General features: G+C 46.5%; 1 protein-coding gene across 4 annotated transcripts in view; it reads right to left on the reverse strand.

The window, feature by feature from the left end:
* The window catches only part of arhgap46a (Rho GTPase activating protein 46a), a 30,989-nt gene that overhangs the window by 3,126 nt on the left and 8,066 nt on the right, over positions 1-19,797 (reverse strand). For 2 of the 4 annotated variants that reach the window (XM_051414220.1, XM_051414222.1), the window contains exons 2-7: positions 16,009-16,515; positions 6,166-7,606; positions 3,229-3,895; positions 2,904-2,996; positions 652-725; positions 190-389 (exon numbers count right to left, since the gene is read on the reverse strand). In XM_051414220.1, coding sequence (XP_051270180.1) covers positions 190-389; positions 652-725; positions 2,904-2,996; positions 3,229-3,895; positions 6,166-7,606; positions 16,009-16,515 — 2,982 coding nt within the window. Of the gene's footprint in view, positions 1-189; positions 390-651; positions 726-2,903; positions 2,997-3,228; positions 3,896-6,165; positions 7,607-8,603; positions 8,759-16,008; positions 16,516-19,797 lie in introns of those variants that run through there. The other 2 variants (XM_051414221.1, XM_051414223.1) reach the window with 2 other exon arrangements.

The following is a 19,797-nucleotide window of genomic DNA, read 5'->3' on the forward strand; positions in this document are numbered from 1 at the left end:
CTGTTCTGTGTACTGTACACAGGGAGAGCCTACGTTTAAATACAGGGATACAGGAGACCACACACATTTGTTTATACACACTATACATACAATAAAGCTCACACAAACACATATAGTACATAAGATCCCCTTCTAATTTCCTAGACTCCACCTCTCTCGCTGTAATTGGCCAAGTTCAGTCTATCTTACCTGAAGATGCCCTCTGTCTGAGCCCCGCCCAGAGCCAGAACATACTGGGAAAGCTGAACCTGCACCCAGGGCAGTTTCCTGTCTGGGAAGAGCTCGCTCTGCCTCTCCATCACCTCTTCCAGAGAACTGCCAAACAGGGAGGGAGTGACGATGGCCCGCCTACTGTGGTCGATCTCCTCCAAGGTGGGCTTGCGTAGACCCTGGAGGGGTGAGAGGCGAGGAAAGAAGAAGAAGATTTACTACCCGAGTATGTCAGGGACTATGATACTAATCACGATTGTGTCTGCAGCTGCGCTTCTATGACTGAGTCTGTGTTTATGTCTCTACCTGTGACTCTGTCAGTGTGCCTGTAATTATGTCTCTCTCTGTGACGGTATTTACGATGACTCAGATCCAAATCACAACTGTCAAACTGATACTGTCTACGTTTTTATCACGTGAAAGCAACGTATTTTAGCTTACCTTTTTGCCTCCGGTGATCGCCACCTTCTGCAGTTTGCGATGGCAGAACTTGGCATATGTGCTAATAGGCAGACCTGTGGGTTGAAAGAAGAGAAAAATTCAGTCTCCACCAGAGACAATATGTACGCCATTGTTATGACCTCAAAGACCCGAAGTAAAACCCTTTAGTATGAGACATCACTGAACACACAAAATAATAAATTATTCTCACAAATAGGACAAACTGTGTTTTTTTTTTTCACAGATGTCAAATAGTGTCTGAGAGGCAGGCAGTGGTAATTGGAGAGACATGTTGACGGTGTGATTCTGGCATATGGGGATTAGAGCAGGCTCGGCAAAACTGTCAGGCTGAGGGAAGATTTACTGCTGTTGAACAAAAGCTTTAGAGGCAGGATCCGGCCTACACATCCAACGTTCAGGTGATTCATCAGCGTACACAGACATAAAGGGCCTCCAAAGAAAATGAGAAACACAGAAGCTCCCTCGTTGCTACCTGCCCTAAAGCAGCTACTGTAGGGCCCAGATCTATTTCGGAAGTGAACTGCATTAGAGCAATGTTGTTTTCTGAGGCGGGTCGTACTTCAAGGAGACACTAGCAACAGAAGTCCCTAAAAAGTTAGCGATTGTGCACACTTCTAGTTCTCAAACAAAACGCTTACAGAAAACCTTGATTGTTTGGTCGTCGTGTGTGCTCATGAAAATTAATCACCCCCCTCTTTCATTGCTGTGGTAACTCAAGTTTACACCAAACACTGAGCTCTCATGAGGTCCATTCCAGTTCCCAGAATCTCTACTGTATCAGCTACCCAAACCAGGGCCAGATGGACAAACCCACGGCTGTGATTAAAAAAGTAACAAACACTTTCCAGCATGTTCCCTATAGTCAAAGCCCCCAGATTTATGGCAAACAGGTGACTCCCATGCACGCTCTCGCAACTGCTGCTAATCTGGCCGAGTTTGACTATAATTATGTCTAATTAGAGAGATCATACCAATAATTTGCCCTTGATCTTGGCAAAGACGGTCTCTTTTTCCCAAGGCTCCCAACATAGAGGCTGTACACTTAAACGGAGAAAAGCAAGAGTGCAGAGCCCCAGTGCTGAAGTGAGAAAGGGTTTAAACACTACCGGTGGTCTATATTTACATCAGGTTCGATGGCATGAAAACAACAACAACAAGCAAAGGCAACCAAAAGCTCAGGAGAAATACGAGCTCATTAGGAGCTTGAGTGTACCGTACCAGGCTGAGAACGGCATGACACCTGTCTGCACACGGGCTGAAGCTTAACTCCACAACAAAAACACAGGCAATAGAGGATGTTGAGAAGACAACTTCAGTCTCGTCTTGGTTATTGTTTATGAGAAATATCTACAATAATACAAGTGCTGGCTACAGACGCACCCCCGGGCCCCAAGCCCAAAGAAGTCAGTTTCCAAGCCCAGACCAGGCCAGGTCTGGGCTGACAAGAGGCCTCCAGTTCCCACATGTGACTCCTACTCTCTTCACACTGGTGAGACACAATGTACGTGTGTTCCAGCTCCTTTATCCATTAACAAAACAACAGCTCACATGCTGTTTTTGTACATGTGGGTCTTTTTTTCATGTTGGCTTTCATCAAGATTCTCTCTAAAAGACCTTTGGAATTAGTCACAACTGTTCAGTAGGCTTTCTCTTTGACCTCTTAGTCATTTGGAGCTTTTCCAGCATAAAGCACTGAGTCTGAGTCACTGAAGGACAATGTGTGAGGCCACTGCTGTGGTGTCTGCAGTGAGATGTTTGGGTTCCTCTCTGGTAGCATCATCACCAGAGCTGGCAGTGTGGGCTGCTCTAATGAGGGCAAGTGCTGATGAGTAGGTTTCCCCTTAAATGGTTGTCTGACATGCAAGTAACAGGAGAGACCACTTACATGACTCACAGTGTGGTCCATTGTGTGCTTAGAGGGAGAACTTTCTTCTCATCCTACATATTTTTTTCAGCTCAGCTTTCTGTGAAACCCATTCATTGTGTCTGCAAGTACATCAGCGTGCACTCATCTGAATTTTCCATCCCAGTCAGAGTGGTCACTCTACAGGGAGCGATATGTTAGATTTGTAATGGCTTGCATTGCTTAGAGACTCCAGCCAGCAAGAAAGTAGAAAAACATCTTGAAGACTCCCTCCCCTACCTACTACACTTTGTGCTCTGACAAAGAGATACGCTTGGACAAATGGAGGATCCACTGTTCTACTGGAGAGCAAGTAAATGAGATGTACCTTCTTCCTCATCAGTATTCTGTTTCCGCTTCTTTCTGGACTTTGAATTCTTCTTCAGCTTCAGTTCCTGCTGTTCCAATATGAACTGAGTCACTATGAAACAGATAATAGCAAAGGTCAAATCTCTGATGGTCAGCTCGATAAACACAAGGCCGACAATCAGATTATCACCATCATCCTGACTTAATTAAATTCATATTCCACAGGAAGAGAAAGAAGAACATGCTAATTTCATTTTTAAAAGTGAGACATCTCTCTGGCCTACATAAACATCGTTGAAGATCAGACAACACAGGGAGGTACAAAAGAAAGAAAGTTGACCCACCCTGTTGCTCAGTCTGAGACTCACATTTCTTGTCGCTGGTGGGCTCCGTGTGTCTCTGGATGTAGCCCTCCAGGTAACAGCGGAACTTTGGCGAGGGAGCGAAGAACGCCAAGCTGACTGCCATCAGCTCCCAGCCTGCCGCCAAGCTCCTGGGGCTGGCATTGCCTGTGGTCTGCCTCACCAGCTGCACATACAGCTCGTCCCGCAGCCCCGGCATGTCCCAGCACTTGGTGACGATGAGCAGGGCACAGTGACGGCGGTCCAGACGGGAAGGCCTGTCTCCCATGTATGCCTGCACCAGTTTAAACATCTCACAGGCCTCCTTCCTGACGGCACGGTTGCTAGTGACTAGCATGGGCTTTTTGATGGACCCACGGTTCCATGACAGCATGTTGGCGATGGAGACGCGCCGACGGAACAGGCCTTGTGTGTGCATGTTGAGGTGCTTGCTGGCCCAGTCCTCCATGCCCATGGTGGGAGGTGGGGGCTGCCGCAGGGTGGCGTAGGAGAGTTGGAAGGAGGATCCTCGTGCTCGTTCTCCTGCCCCATCAACTCCTTCTCTGTTGTCATGGTTGGCAGGGCGGTGGGGGCCCAGGGAAGCTGTCCGCCCATCCACCATGCCTTTCTTCCTACTCTCCAACTGAGCCTGCAGCTCTAGGGTACCCACCTGCACGGGAACAAGAGGTGGACATGAGACAGGGGAAAAGAGTTGAGGAGGAGGGAGGATAAGGCAGAGTGGGTGAGGCAAAAGTGCAGCAGAAGTACAAACTGTGCAGCTGCAGAGTTCTCACTGTGTCACACTAGCAGCTGGGCTGCCGACTGAGCTCTGCTCTGCAGTGCTGGGGCTCGAGGGGGGGGAACTGCAGGATCGGCACATTAATTTACTAATGCCAGAAAATAATTGTACCAGGACAGGAATCACAGGCCTCAGGAGCAGGTGACCAGATAGCAATATAATAGTCCTTACTCCTGCCCCTTCCTCCACCAAGCTACCCTGCAAAACCAAAGCTATGCTCTATGCTCTCCCTGTGATCCCTGCGGTAGAGTTTATGACTGTAAGGAGCACCTCACCTCCCTCAATAGGGAAAGCCAGTAACCCAGACATGCTCTGCAAACAGCCAGGAACAACAGAAAACCAGAGCCAGAATCAAAGCTTCAATTTACTAATGGAACATAAAACGCATTGACATGTCTTTTCAATGAGACCCTGATGTAATATTGAGTTTGATGACTGCCAGGCAAGCTGGACTTTAGATTTTGGTTTCTCAATCAAATGGAGCAGATCTGAGGTTCGGCTTTGGCAGAGAGTCTATACGGTCGTACAGAGTTGATGTTTTTTTTAAAATGGGTGACAGAAGATCCAGAAGATCAAATACAACAAAGCACACGTTTAACTAAGGAATGGGGCAAGCTCTACAACTTCTACTTTCAGTAAATTACAGTGTTTTACAGATAGCTTACAGATGCACAGGGTGGTCATACTGTACTATGGATTGAGTGACACAGTAAAAAATACTCTCCACTTATAAAAGTTTGGATTATTCATGGTCTTTGAGTAAAGTTCAAAGGTCTTTCGACAAGAACAAAATGTTAAAATATGGAAAATGTGCTCATACATAGCAAGCCATAATCTGGGGGTGTGTGTGAGTGATATAACAGCAGGTCTGAAGAACATTCCAGGACAGACTTAGGGGGCCTGCTCAGTGCTCCTTGGCTGTTGTCTAACATGCTAAAGCTACAGTGGTACCAATAAGCCTTGGTACCAGCCTGCCTCCCCTTCCTCCCTCTCATCTCCCTGCCAAGCTTTGGCCATATGGGCCGCAGCGGCCCTCCTTCCTGACCAAGGGAAGCCATGTCCTGAATCTCTCTGGTCTGGCATGGCCCAGATGCCCAAGCACAGAGCTGGCATATGTGTATACAGTACCTGCAGTGCAGGGCAGATGGACGGTGGTAAGATGATGACAGGTAATGCTGGGACTGTGGCCATTATAGTCAGTGGTGCCCAGCCTGCCCACTGCCTAAATTTGGCACTAAAGATTGGAATGTAAGAGGCATTACTCACAAAATGCTCTGTGTTATTTTCAAAGAGACAGATTAGCTGTACTCTTTTCATCCCAGTACTCCCTCTTGAATCAAATGTTCATTATTATAGTTGCAGAGGTGCTGTGAGGCCGCTTCTGAAAAAAACACTTTAATGTATGGATGTATGGGGTGTGATTCTGTTGCAAGAGGGGATTTGGAGATTAGAAGTAGCAGATCTTGGAACAGGCTCCACATGCTGCTACTTATATAACTGTTTTGAGAAGTCAAACAGTTCTTTCATCTTCGATCATGTGCCAGGACCCTTGACGTCAAGATAAGCCATGATACCTCCACATATGTGTCTTTGTATTTTAGCGCTCTGCAAACTTAAAATATAAAATCTTATCTGCCCCAATAGTCAAGAGGAATATTTCTGCCCATTATAACAATCTGTCTATTCTTCCACTTACAGCTCTCTGAGGGCTAAACACACTAAACAATACAAGCGCAGCAGCTAGAAATTCCCATAATACAGATGCTTTATTCAGGCATGACTCTGCCTCATTTGAAACAGTGGGACTGAATTATTCTCTAATCTGATAGTGAATCTGGAGAGACATCTGTAATCACAGCATTTCCAGACCAAACAAAGCTGAATCCAAGCAAACCTGCTGAAGTAAATAGACCACACAATAACACAGAGTTGAGCTCTTAATCAGACACTAAAGTATCATAATATTGCAATAGCCAAAACACATTATCTTACAATCTCTATTTTGTTATTAACAATAATTTAACTTCTTGCTGTTTTCCTCTCACGTACACACACACAATCACACACACACACACACACACACACACACACACACACACACACACAGCAACATACAAACCCTAGTAGGAGGGTGGGGTTACCTGGGAGGGCGGTCCTGGGGTCTCCGGTGAGGACAGGCTGGCCTGGCTATTCACACTCAATTCCAAGGTGTCCACCTTTTCATAGGTCCTTTTCTGCCTCCCTGGTATATCCAGAGGGGTCAGTGCAGGGTTGCCATGGTTACCTGCCCTACTCAGTGACCGGGGGGTGAGGTCCTCTCGTGATGCGCAACTGCCGGCTGACCCCCCTTCCCTTCCTCCATACCACCGAAGTGAGTCTGCAGGGGAGCGTGTCCGAGGTACAACTACCCTCTCCCCCATCTCCGGGTCCAGCCCCGCTCTCACCTCCCTCATGGTGTTTGAGCGACTCACCACCTCCCTCATCTCAGCCATCAGCCTCTCATTGAGGGCGCACAGCTCCCCAGTGCTTCCCACCGACCCTGGCCTGCCTCCTGCACCACCACCGGCTCCCACCCTCCTCCTGCTCTTTCTTCTCAGACTTGGCGAGGGGCCAGTGGAGTAACCAGAGTCTTGGTAGTTTGCTATGGCCTGGGGGGTTGAGGAGGGGAAGTCCTGTGAGGCCTGGCTGCTCTGCCTGCTGTGTCGTGCCTCCATGGCACGCTGGACAGTGGCCTCAAGGACCCGCCAGCTTTGCTTCTTGTCCAGTGTACTTGGGCCTGGGGTCCCTGGCTCTCTGTCCCTCATCTGGCCCCGAACCTGGGGCAAAGAGTGGGCCTGGGGCTGCGGATGTGGCTGAGGCTGGGTCAAGACAGGATCCTGTCTGGAGGTAGGGGAAGGGGCACGTGTGGGTACAGGAGAGCCGGATAGGAGCCCCTGTTTGGGGTCCACGTTGACCATGTGCTTGATGCACTCCAGACCAGCTGGGCTGTAGTCAGAGGCAGAAGGATTCCTCCTGTGTCTGGACCCTGAATGAGATGAACCAGGGTGCTGGAGGTGTCTGGCCTTTTGGAGGCTATGGGTAGGTGTCAAGCGAGACAGAGATTGTCCGTTGTAGAGGTGTGCCCCCTCTACCTCCATGTCTATTGGGGGTTCATCATATATGGGACTTTCTGAAACTGGCTCGTCATAGATTGGGGCAGTACAACCATACTGGGGAGAGACGGGGCGCGGTGTGCTGGTCTGTGACCTGTGGAGGAGCGGACTGGGATGGCTACTGTCTGTTGTCACCAAACAGAAGCTGCCATTGCTGGCTTTTCTCAGGTGATGGGCCTGACGTGTGTCGGCCGCCATTTTGCCAGAAGGTGCAGTTTTGTACCCCTGGGTCGAGCTTAAGTGTCCTCCTTGGGCCTTGTTGCTAGAGGGGTGCAGGGTGAAGGTGTTGGCTTTGATCTGTGCACTGTTCTGGAGGTGCTGCTGCTGCTGCTGTAAGGTTGGGTTGGGCTGGCTACGGCTCATGCTGTTCACCTTCACCAACATAGCCGCCTTAGAACCGGGTGCAGGCTGCCATCTTTGAGAAGTATCCCTGACAGAGAGAAAACACAAACAGAATGAGATTTGACATCAGTCAAAGCAACAAAGTATAAATAAAGTCTAAAACAGTCAACAGACAGTACCATAAATGTACTATCATCATGTTCAATCAGACACGGGCATGAAGCCATTCGCTATATTTCATCTACTCTAAAGCTGACAGTGTTGGGAAAAGTCAGCAGCAATCCACAAATTCTTCTCCAAACATTTCACTGACCTCCAAAGACTCTACTCCATTTTTAGTCTGGCAGTCAAAATAGGCTTGTCAAACCCATGAGACAATAACTTGTGTGTGTTGTGCCTAAAAATACTGAACACAACACATCTCACTGAAACCCATCCACAGTTTCTCCTAACATGTGGGACTCAGAGGTCTGGAGAATATACATAGGGTATTGTTATACATAAAAATTGCTGGTAGTTGTTTGTCTGTGAAGTAGCTAATGTTTTTACCTCAAATGATTTATCACATAGCATAAAATTCTGCTATCTGAATCACTGCATGAACATTTAGACAGAAAACCAGCAGGCCACATGAAAAGAGGTTGATCAGAGAGAAGTCAGAACTTCAGTAGTTCACAGCTGAGAAGATCTTCACACGGGTCCAAAGGTTAATTCTTCTCCTTTTGGTTGAGCGGCTGGGCTAACTTCAAACCCAACGGCCCACTGCTAATCCCAGCAACCTAAAACAATCTGCCATCAATCTGGTCATGCTGCTCTGGTCTGCTGCCCTCCACTCTGCTGTCGCCTCATAATCTTCCCCAGCAATCAGGACTTTTCATTCCTCAACTGATCAAAAACTTGCCCTCTTAAACTAATGAGTGTGTCTAAAGCGGGCATTATTACACATACACGCATGGACACAGTTGGCGGCTGGCCTGAGTAAGACACATGTGACGCAGTACAGAATTTACAAGCTCAACGGACTTCCTCGCTTAATCAAAGGTCAAACAGGTAAATAAGTTTGAAGGCAGGCAAAGGAGACTTACCTTCGCTCCGCCCAACCTCTACTTAACATTCAGTAGGCTAATTAATTAGATCAAAGCTGATCACCTTCTGTCTTCGTTAATCCAAACATAAACACAGATCAGTGTAGAGCCAGAGCAAGTGCTCAAAGGCTTCCTTTTTTCCAAGAGCACTACGATTCAGTTGAGAGTTGGGCTGTAACGGCAGTAAGAGGACGCAGAGGGTGGAGAGAAAGAGGCGGAGTGACCCCCCTCTCCTCCCCACATCTCTCTGGAACAATGCTGAAACAATTCCCCTGAGGTCCTCGAGCCAACGGCAAACTTCCTTTTAGTCATCCAAGCTACAGCTCTGCATTCTCTCTCTCTCTCTCTTTCCCTCAGGACCCTGTGCCACCCCCCGTCAATAGAGTGAGTCACACTCCACCTCAGCAGTTTGAATGTAAACAGTCTCTCATCTTCAAACGGTCCCACAGATTCACCATCCAGGCAGGGCCTGTAAACAGCTGGTTCTCAGCCACCTGGCAAAGCTCCAAGACAGCCTGCCACAACCACTGTTGTTGGGAATGCTCCAAGCCCCCACCTCACTGAGACCAATCAAGAAAGTTTACTGCCTAAATAACACACACACACACACACAGAGACACGTGTGAAGACAAGAAGCTCTCATGGATGGGATTCACCTCAAACCACCACTGTTTAGTTGTTACAAGCAAGTGTGAGTGTGTATGGTTATATGATGTGGAAGGGGGGGGGGCTGATAGGTGACAGCTGTAAACATGAGAAGCCACTGTTTGTACTCTTTGAAACAGTGTATGTTTTCTCACTCCTGTCTCCTGTCAAGTGGGAGGAGGTGGGGTGATACAAATACTACAAAATCATCCCCACCTCAGCAGCTGACCGCTTAGCACCGGTTTGCTACAGCAGGAACAGCTCACACATCTAACATCAAGGCTTTCCTTATAATTGGACGCCCAAAGAGCATAGCAGACCTCACACACAAAACCACAACAATCAAATTCCCCTTCCATTATCCACAAACAAATCAAAACGCTCATAAAACAATCTCTGGGGTTCACGTGACGGCCGACTGTAAAAAAAAAAAACAAAACATGAATCTGTCTTTTATGTTCTTGCTGGGTGGATGACGCACTTTATGAGGACTGACCCTGAGATAGTAGTGACCACCACTTCCTGTCTGAGAAGGTCCTCTGGAAGGTTTGAGAGAGGGCTTCCCCATATGTAACACAAACAGGAAATGCCAAATGTAATGTTCACACACTGCTCCCTGGGCGGAAATATGGGCTGAATCTTAATAACGGAGTTTATACACAGCTTTACTAAATGTTTCACTTCATACATGGGAAATTCCACATACTTGGACCCTCTTATATGCTTCATTTTATGTTACGGACATCTTCATTATATCTTATGATGGATTCAGGAGCAACATTAAACAGACTATTCTCCAGGGAATGAAAACTGAAGAAATTCATAGGCCTGTGAGGAGCATCCTGCTAAGTACAGCTTACAGTGTTGGGAGAGAGATTTTGTCAGGCATTGTCTGTGTTGTCTGTATACCATTGTCCCAGTCAGGCTCAGCAAAGGTCTAGCATATTCACCCCCTCCAGCATTGGCACATTATGTTGGATGTCAGCAGGGAGTTCGGTGCAACAATGATCATCACAATCGCATGGGGGCCGGTAGCCAACTCGAGCGGTAAGGGTTTACAGTGTCTTCGATATCTATCCAAAGCCTCTAATCCCATTATACAGCTACAACAACAATCGCATATCAGTAAACCCCAGGTTAACCAAATAAAGTATGATTACAAACACTGAACCAAAAGAGACACAAAGACAGCACAATGGTGAGAAAATAAAAACAGGCCTAGAGTGGGGAGACGACTGCTGGGGGGGAGGAAAACTGAGCATGAGAGACAAGAGAGGAGGGTGTGAGCATGTGTAAATGAGAAGGGGTGGGGATTAGTCGTGGGAGAGTGCAGCAAGGGAATGAGCGGGAAGGCTGGCATTCCTCAGGGCTCATTCAGGGGCCTCTGTGGCTGTGTGGGGAGCGTCACACAATGCATGGCTGTGCCATCGTCACGGAGACGCCTCCCCTCAACGACGGCAATAAGGGGGGGGTCAGGGAAGAGGCTGAACCTGAAAGAGCCATCTTCAACGTCCAGAGTCAGTCAGGCAAACAGTCAGGCTCTTATGTAACACTGAACAGGCCTGAACTTTATACTAACCACAATGAAAGTTGTTTAGAAAGGGTGTGTTGCCTGCTAGTAGGCTACATGTCAGGTGTTTGCTGAATGATAGCTGAAGGTGGGGATTATGCAGGGCAATTTATCACAGAGATAAAAAGACACATGATAATTATCACTGGGACTGTAAAAACACTCCAGAGTTTTCTAAATCTCTCACTATTTGCAAAGAGATAATCTCCATTTCAACTATTTCTCAAGCACACATGATTAGACATACACAGAGCATGTGCATACACCTATGCTATGCCCATATGCACTTACAAAACCCTTCATTCAGAGCCCAGGGCTAGCATGTGACACCTTTAGGAAGATAGAGAAAATGTAAGATAAAATGAAGTTAGAGGCCCTTTGGAAACCAACAGGGTAATCTGATTGGCCTCTGAGGCAGCTAATCAACTTAACGGTCAGCAAATTTCAATTAGATTCACCAGCAGCTCTGGTGTCTTGCACCCAGAAACACAGTCCCAGATACCTCTCTGTCACTGTTCTGAATACTGCAGTGGTCAGATCGTCTCAATAACCAGCTAAATATACTATGGGGACTCTGCTGTCAGCAGATGTTCTGTCTCTCCTTTCTTTCCTGCCTGGAATAACTGTTGTTGGAAAAGCCATCAGCTGAGTCACTTTGGCGGATAGGGATACGGATTTGGAAGTTCTTAAATGTACCCCCTGGGAATAGTGGGGTCTGAAAAACAGGGGTTATTATTAACATTGGCTGGACAGGAAGAGGAAATGAGGTCACGGGGCCAAGCTTCTGCTACACAAACACCTCAGAGCACAAACCAATGGGAATGCTGCGATCTGCGTAGAGGAAGGAAACTGAGAAGACAAAGAGGATTCGCTGAGGACAATGTCACATCCATTTTGCCAATGTTCAAAGCAACATTTTCTTCTGGTTCTGTCATAAACAAATATCAGGCAAAAGTATAATATCACATTTTGGGCTTGAGGCAAAGCTGGTGGCCCTCTATCAGACACCTCCAGAAAGCCAGCTGTCCTGCAACAGCTGAACTGACGCACCTCCCTCCTCTGAGCCAAGATGTCTACCAGTTGTGAATGTCTGTGGCTCCTGCAGCCCGACCCTATGAGGAGTGCTGGGCAGGGCCAGAGGACAGCCACTAGGATCATTCTGAAGCTCTGAAGCGACAGGATGGGGCCAAACCGAACTGGATTCCAGCGAGACCCGCCTTTGGAATTTGAATGTGTATCTGCAGCTCTTTTTGTGAGGGTGGATCCCGTTATGGCACACAGTTTGAATCTTATTCACATGCACTCTGAATGAAAAAACTCTTCTCATCATTCTCAAATATATCATCAAGAGCGCAAAAGGGCAGAAAAACAACTAAACGGTAGTAAACAATAATGTCCTATTAGAAAAGGATGTGAGTGGGAACCCTGTAAGCACCCTTACAGAATACCCTCTCTGCATGCTGCCAGTCAGCTGAGCTAGTCAGAGCAGCATGCCTGAGGCCAGTTCACATGTGGTGCCACTGGTTCTTCATGGAGATATTCCACCACAGCAGAGAGAGAAGTTAACTGTAGAAGCAGTGTTTCAATCATATCTAAAATAAAACAAAAGAGGTTTTGGATGCACTGCTTCAGTGAGACACATAAAACTGTAGCTCTGTAATCTAGGTCTTGCGAATGCCATAAATGTTGCATTTATGAGAAAGACAGAAAGAGATGTGGAACGTTTGGAGAAACAGCGCAAAGATAAAAAAAAAAAAAAAGAAATAAGGATATCTACACTGCTAACCCGACCAAAGCACTTTGGCACATAAAAAGATCACAAGTTGAAAGTGCAACCTTTTCACAAAGGAAAAAAGAACCTACTTTATTATTATAGGCAGAGTTAAAACACCATCTGGAAGGAGCTGAAAAATTAGCTTACCACACTGGGAGTGCAGAGTCAAAAACAAGCCTTTCCAGTATGTGTAAAAATTCTGTGGCTACATCCTCAAGAGTGGATGGGAGATGAAAAGCATGAGAGCGCTGCACTCTCGCAGTTAACATACAGACACAATGTGTGACTCATTAAAAACTCAAAAACTTTATCTTACCCTTAAGACGTCCTCGTTTCCTAAATAAACCCACTGGTGATTTCTCCTACATGACTCACAGCCAGACAGTCACAAGCATATGAGGGGAAGCTTGTTTTGTTATTTTATACTTGGGCTTCCACGCACATGGTTTATTTAAAAGAATTCTTTAAAAACTCCCCCCAAAAAACCCTAAATAGAAACTGAAATTGAAATTAAAATGAAACGTCCCAGTTCTGTTTTTTGGATTCTGTCATCACACTTTGAGGAGAGGTTCCTACATTTGTGCATTAGTTTCCCTAAAAAACATCAGACTAAAATTAGACATTCTTTCAACTGAAGCAATGGCACACTCATATAAAGCCAGATATCTCATCTCCTCTTTAATGTGTAGATGCTGATTCAACTTTGGTATAAGCACAAAAAAATAAACAATTGCGTTCGCTTACCAACTCTGTGGAAGCTGAATCTTTTTAAAAGAATCCAAAGACAGGCAACAATCAGGAAAGGCAAGTTTTATGTGTCTAATGTCAGAGTGACTGCCTTAGATTGCACCGCTATGTGATTACAAGGCTAAATGAGAGGGCACATACAAGCGATTTGGTGTTCTTCTCCATTCAGCATACCTAGACTTCCTGCTTAGGGAAAGATCTCAGTTGACTCTGGGGGACAACTGGGTTTAAGTGAGACCCTTTGTTCCTTTTAGTGGTCTATTATACTCCCCAGGCCAGCCCATAAGACAAAAGGGTTGTGACCCTAATGTGAACCACCTTGGGTCACTTCTGGATTGTCTTATGCCATGCTGTCATGTGTCCTCAGCAGACTTTTTAACATCCACTCAACCTCAGCAGGTCTCCTGTAACTTGAAAGCTCGGTGTTAAGGAGCCCACACACGGTGAAGACGGGCATACGCACAGATCACACGGTGTCTGTGGTGAAATCCCATACAGATGTTATCTGGTTGATGACACAAAGACACAGTCATGCATTGACAGGTGGGTGAAATTCAATACAGGTGTTATAAGCTAGTTGATCTGTAACACCTTTTGGTGCTACATAATGGAAAGAGATCAGTTTTGCTTCAGTTTCTGTGCCCATAACCACATGTGACTGACATGTTTACCCCTGGAGACCACGGTACTTCCCTGATGAGCTCCACAGGCTCAAAGTACCCAGCACATGTGATAAGACTTGGCCAATGAGTAACAGATTTGGCACTCAAGTGAGAACATAAGTGCACTCATATGCCTACAGTTCCTATAAGCACGAACAAATTCAAAGATATGAGCTTTACAAAGAGAGAGAGAGACAGACAGAAAGGAAGCGGCATCAACCAACCAATGCTTAGAATAACACACAGGGTGTACTGTGTGGAAACTTTGGAAACGCTTCTATTATGAACAGATTTATTAATAGGACATAACAAAAGGAAACTGGTGTTGGAAGAACTGGGATTGTCCCTTCTCCACAAAGATCAGCATTGTTTTTCAAAGGTCATAAGTTAATAACATTTCATCTCTGCTGATATTTCACAGAGAAATAAGGGAAGGGAAAAAAAGAACATGTGAAGACTTGTCTAAAATAGCTGAGAGGTTCAAACCAAACATGAAGGAACTTTAAATAAAAAATAGAAATACACGATTACTCTATGGAACTAAAATAGTTGTCACCGGAAGTAGCATGATCAAAAAAGGGAAGAGGACTATGTTCTCATGAAAGCCCCTAACACTGTGGGTGGGACAGAACAATTAGCTGACCTCAAACCACTGCGACCCTTCCAACTCTTCACTTAAACTTTCTCCCTTGCTCTTAGCCATTGATCCTTGTCATTATCAATAAGGCGGGTCACAAACTGAAGACAAGCATGTCTCCGACTTTGTTTTCATCCATTTTGAGCTGTCACATTCCACCCTCTCTGTGCATTTTGTGGTGGTTTCTAATTACCTGCTAAGAGATGGCGGCTGGTGAGCATGTGAACAGCCATATGGCTAAGTAGGGTATCAAGCCTCTCTGGGCTAAAGACTCCTCAGCCTTCCACTGAGGAACACAGCTGGCCATTGTTTTAGAAGGGGAGACAGAAAAGGTTCTGGGAAAGGTTGAATCACCACTGGGGCAAAGTGGGAATCCCGTGGGGGGTTTTAACACTCCCCACACACACACCAGAGGCAACGCAACAAGGCCTCCAGTAGTGTCATTCAACAGCCATGGCTGAACAATTAGTTCCCCGTCCACCTTTACGTAATCCCAAAGGATCGGAAGGTCAGGGGAGAGTCCTACTAATGGCCAAGGTGAGGTACGAGAGGGGCCAGGAGGAACCAGAGAGCCAGAGTCGCCACGGCAGAGACTCTGAAACCCAGCAGGGTTCGCCTTGTTTATAGGCAGCTGGAATGTAGCGGTTCTGCTTGTTATTAACCACAGACAACATTCTCTCACATGCCTCTTGTGCATGCACATTTAAGCTCTCACCCATAAGAGGCGTTACAGTCTTTGATGGCCTGGGGCCTAGATTTGTTTTAGGAAAACGAAATGAGCATTGGAGCAGAGTGGAGCAGGGTGGTGGTGGTAGTGGTGGTGGTGAGCACACAGAAGGACACTAAGAAGGCCTCATTGGCCCTGTGCCAGGAGAAACAGAAGTGGCATGTCTGGAATCTGGCTTGCAGGGGAGAGACGGTGGTTTGGACAAGGCCACAACGCAAAGCACATGATGGGGTCTCTGAATGACTTACTGTTAGGGGCCGTTCTGCACCAGTAACCTTAGCGTGAGGCGGGGGTAAATGTCGTGCTCTGTAATGTAACTGACCGTTCTCCCCATTTGGTAGTGATTTGCTGAAATGGCCGAGCACGGTTCACAGGCAATAGTATGGAAACATGGGACATATGGAATGTTCAGATAAGTGAGAATGAAAATAAAAAAGCAGTCTGAGTGGTCATAAGTCAAAATAATCCTGCGAGTTCTCATAGCATGGAAGCATTTGAAAGTCATTACAACCCACTATGCCACATGCTGCGATGACTATCACATTTCCCCACTTTTCTCCTGGTAATATGATCTACTAATGATTAAGCACAAATCCCTTTGCAGGCTTACTGTAGAGGCTACTGAAGGTTTGGTCAGGCTTACCTCTGTGGGTCTTTACTGCCATCTGTGCTGTGTTCGGAGCTGCTTTCGTCTCCCTGCAATCTGCTGTCCACTGCCGGGTCTAACTCGGGGTTGGCAGCCTCTTCGTTGCTCTCCAGAGCTCTGGGGATAGGGCTGTCTCTGTCCTGCTCGGGCAGAGGGGTGCAGCGCCCCTGGCTCCCTACACTGCTGATACTTCCAGTGGTCCCATGGTGGTGCCTGTCCACGCCTCCTCCAGCCCGCTTGGCCTCACTGCATCGCCTCATGGCTTGGAGCTGGGAGAGGGGCACTATATCGGCTCCCTGGGGTCGATGCCAGACTGTGCGGCGCCCAGTAGAGTTGTAGTAGTAGAAGCGGCCACTGTGGTGGTCAAACAGCTCCCACCACTGGTTACCGTCTGCCTGGCGGACAGGAAGGCCTGGAGGGGGATCCCAGCCGCACTCGCCAGTGGTCAAGTTCACATACATACGCTCACGGGAGCGTGGCTCCAGTATCTCCACCCAATCAGAGCTGAATAGGATGAAACAAGACAAAGAGTCAAGTGTTATTTACAGCCGAAAATGGCAACAGATTATTCAGCAACAGGATACAATGATGCACTCGAGGCCACAGTCACGCCTGAATACTAATCAACTCGACAAGCAGTAAACAACTCACACTGTTTGACAGACTGAGAGGCCCTAAAAAATGCCCACTTGCCCATATGGAGAGTGTGTCAATATTTGTGTCCCCTACATGTATCCATCTGCATATGTGTGTGTGTGTGTGTGTGTGTGTGTGTGTGTGTGTGTGTGTGTGTGCTACCAATGATGTCATCTCTTTGGTAGGCAATGGAGCAGCAGACATTATGGTGTATGTGCATTTCCTGAATAAGGAGACAGGTGGACAGCCTCAGTGAGACACCAGGCACGGAGTCAGCAGGGCCCAAAGAGAACCATACGCTCTGAGTGCTACTAACGCAAAAACCACCAAGCTTAACTACAATCACAGAGTGACAACAGCCAGCTCAGCACAATACACACAGACAACAATAAAAGAGACAGTGGAGAGGGGAGGTGCAAAAAAGAGAGAGGCAGAGAAATAGAGAGAAAGACAACCCAGTTTGCAGAAAAGTACACATACAAAGGGCACAGATAAAGAGGGCCAACCAATTACACGCAATTAGACCATGAACTGAATTTCAGAGAAATTATAGGACACTATCTGATCTGTGTTAAACACACTGTGTGGCATATTGCAGTATCACCCCATATCATATGATATCACCCGGGTATTCGCTGTAGCTTTTTACACAAAATCAGGGTCAATAAATATGTCTGACAAATAAGCGAGGACAGCAGTTTGCTGGTGCTATATCCAGGTCATTCTACCCTTAAGCAGGCTCCATTATGTCTCCTTTGATCTAGTTCCCTAATGCAAGCCTCAACTGTGCCAGCAAATCCATGTGGGAACAGGAACACTGCAAACAGCCAGCAAGAGTCCTTTCCCAAGTTTCAGACACAGTCGATGTCTAGCTCAGAGCCAGAGAACAGACTCAAAACGCTCCTTTCTTGTAATGACCACTTGAGTGCTCTGGCAAGGGTAGGTCATTTCTCTTCTTCAGTATCCCACCCAACTCTAGCCTAGTATCTTTGAGAGGAAAGTGTCAGTGGGGTGGAATTAGTGTCACATCAATCCGCCATGGGGTTGGACCTTTTCCCAGTTATCCGAGGACAGTAAAGCTTTTCCTCTCCCTGTCATGGTTGTTAGTGGAACAAGCCTGCTGTCCAAGCTACCTGTGATGATCAGAGTGGGCACAAAGCTTAGCATGGATAAGAGTGCCTACAATGTCAACCAAATACCCACATTCGTTCCTTGTGTGACTGCCAAATCAACCCTGTGTGCACCCCCCGGCCTCAGAAATAGACACAGAGGAGTGTGGTGCCAGTCAGGTCTGCCAGGGTTACAATGCCACCATGTTGAATACAACTCCCTGAGAACGACAGCTGTTCTCTGTTTTAACTGCAAAGCCGTGAGCAACTTTGACATACCTGTTCATCAAGTATAAAAGTATCAATCTATATTTCTTTTATGTGCTGCCAGCACCAGCCGCAGCCTTCTCATTGGTCGATTTAACACCCAGTTAGCATAGAAAGGGCATGGAGAGGATATAGGAGCCTTACACATACACTCTACCCATGTGTTCCAGTGCTCTGTGCTGGGAGGCCATCTGTTCAATCCCTCACACCAGGCAAGCAGCCTTGACCTTTAGTGGACCATGTAAGGTGTTTTTATACTAGCCTCAGAAATAAGAGAAGACAATGGAAGGGGAAATTTCAGGAAAAGTAAGTGTTTGTGTGAATGTGTTTGTGTTTGTGTTACAGGGGTTGGATTCAGTACAGCAGTGTCTGCCTTCTTACAAAAACAGAGCTCCCACAATGAGGCCCAACTAGTAGAAGATGACTTTCAGACTGATTAGATCCGCAACACTTGATGGGGCGGCAAGCCTAACAAATAATGGGGCATTCAAAGCAAAGGCCAAACAGTCAACACCACCCCACACATACCAGAGCCGTCATCCTTTTACTGCTCCCGGCCTCCGAAAGAGGCCTTCCCACACTGAGAAACTGATCTCTCCATGCTGCATTCCTTGTTATTCAGCCCTGTGTTTGTCAGCCCTCTCTGTAAATGCTCTGTTTGTGTCTGAATCAAAATAAACCAATCCCTTATGAACATGAAGTAAAAGAAAGCCAAGGCTGTGTGTCCCTTTCTGTGCATTTTTGAGTTTCCAAAACTCCACGGCGGTGGTGACACGGGGGAAACAGCGCAGAATTTAAAATGCTTGATGGTGTCCTAAACACCCCAACAGGAAACCAGGGTTTGAGGGTCAACGGTGGAGGCCATGGCTGACGAGTTTAGCAGCACAGGGTGCAGTGGTTGCATAAGGACTGTTCCCTCTGGGTAAATAAACAGCAGTTCGAGCTGAGAGCGAGCCTGCTGGGCCATGTTGACACGACCAGATAAGCAGGAAGACTGACTGGTGTTCATGTCCTGAAATTGCTGGAACATCACTTTTGGGAGTATTGAAACAACATCAGAGATGTCCATTACATGGGTTTGTTTAATACAAAGATACTTGTCTTCTGCAGGATTTACCAGGAGTGAGGTCAACGCACTATAATTTCTCTAGATTCAAATTAAAAATTGATTTATTTCCACCAGAACATCATATCCTTCATTCTCAAAATGAAATAAAACAAACTAAAATAGGGAGCACCATCCTAATTGCTATCAGTTTCTGGTGAAAAGTAACAGGCTTTAACACCGTGGCAGCCTTCTAAGCTTAAGGCGATTCCCCGACACAAAAAGCAGACATAAAAATAAAGTGCAGGACTCCAAACAACCGAGGCAGTTGCCTCATGCTGCAAATGTTCATAAATGGTTTGGAATGCAGTCTGCACCAGCTCAGCGAAGTTTAACTCCAACAGAAATGTTTTATATTGAACTAAAATTAACTTAGCACACACACAGTCCTGTGACTGAAGGATACAGCACCTGATTTACCTCTGGGGAATCTCAATCTAATTGAAGCAGACTTGTATTCCAGAGACTCGTGTTAGGGGTTTGAGTGATCCTAAACCAGTACTTGACTGCCTTCAGTAAACATTACATAGACAGTTGAGGAGTAGTTGGATTTTACAGATTCCTACAGAAATAGCTTCATAAATAACTTTTAGTTGACACTTTCTTAAATATAAACTGGATGTAGTGTTTCCATTACTGAGAATTTGCTTTATTTTTCCATCTATCCTG

This window comes from Dicentrarchus labrax, unplaced genomic scaffold (genome assembly GCF_905237075.1).
Source record: "Dicentrarchus labrax unplaced genomic scaffold, dlabrax2021, whole genome shotgun sequence".
NCBI classification, from domain to species: Eukaryota; Metazoa; Chordata; class Actinopteri; family Moronidae; genus Dicentrarchus; species Dicentrarchus labrax.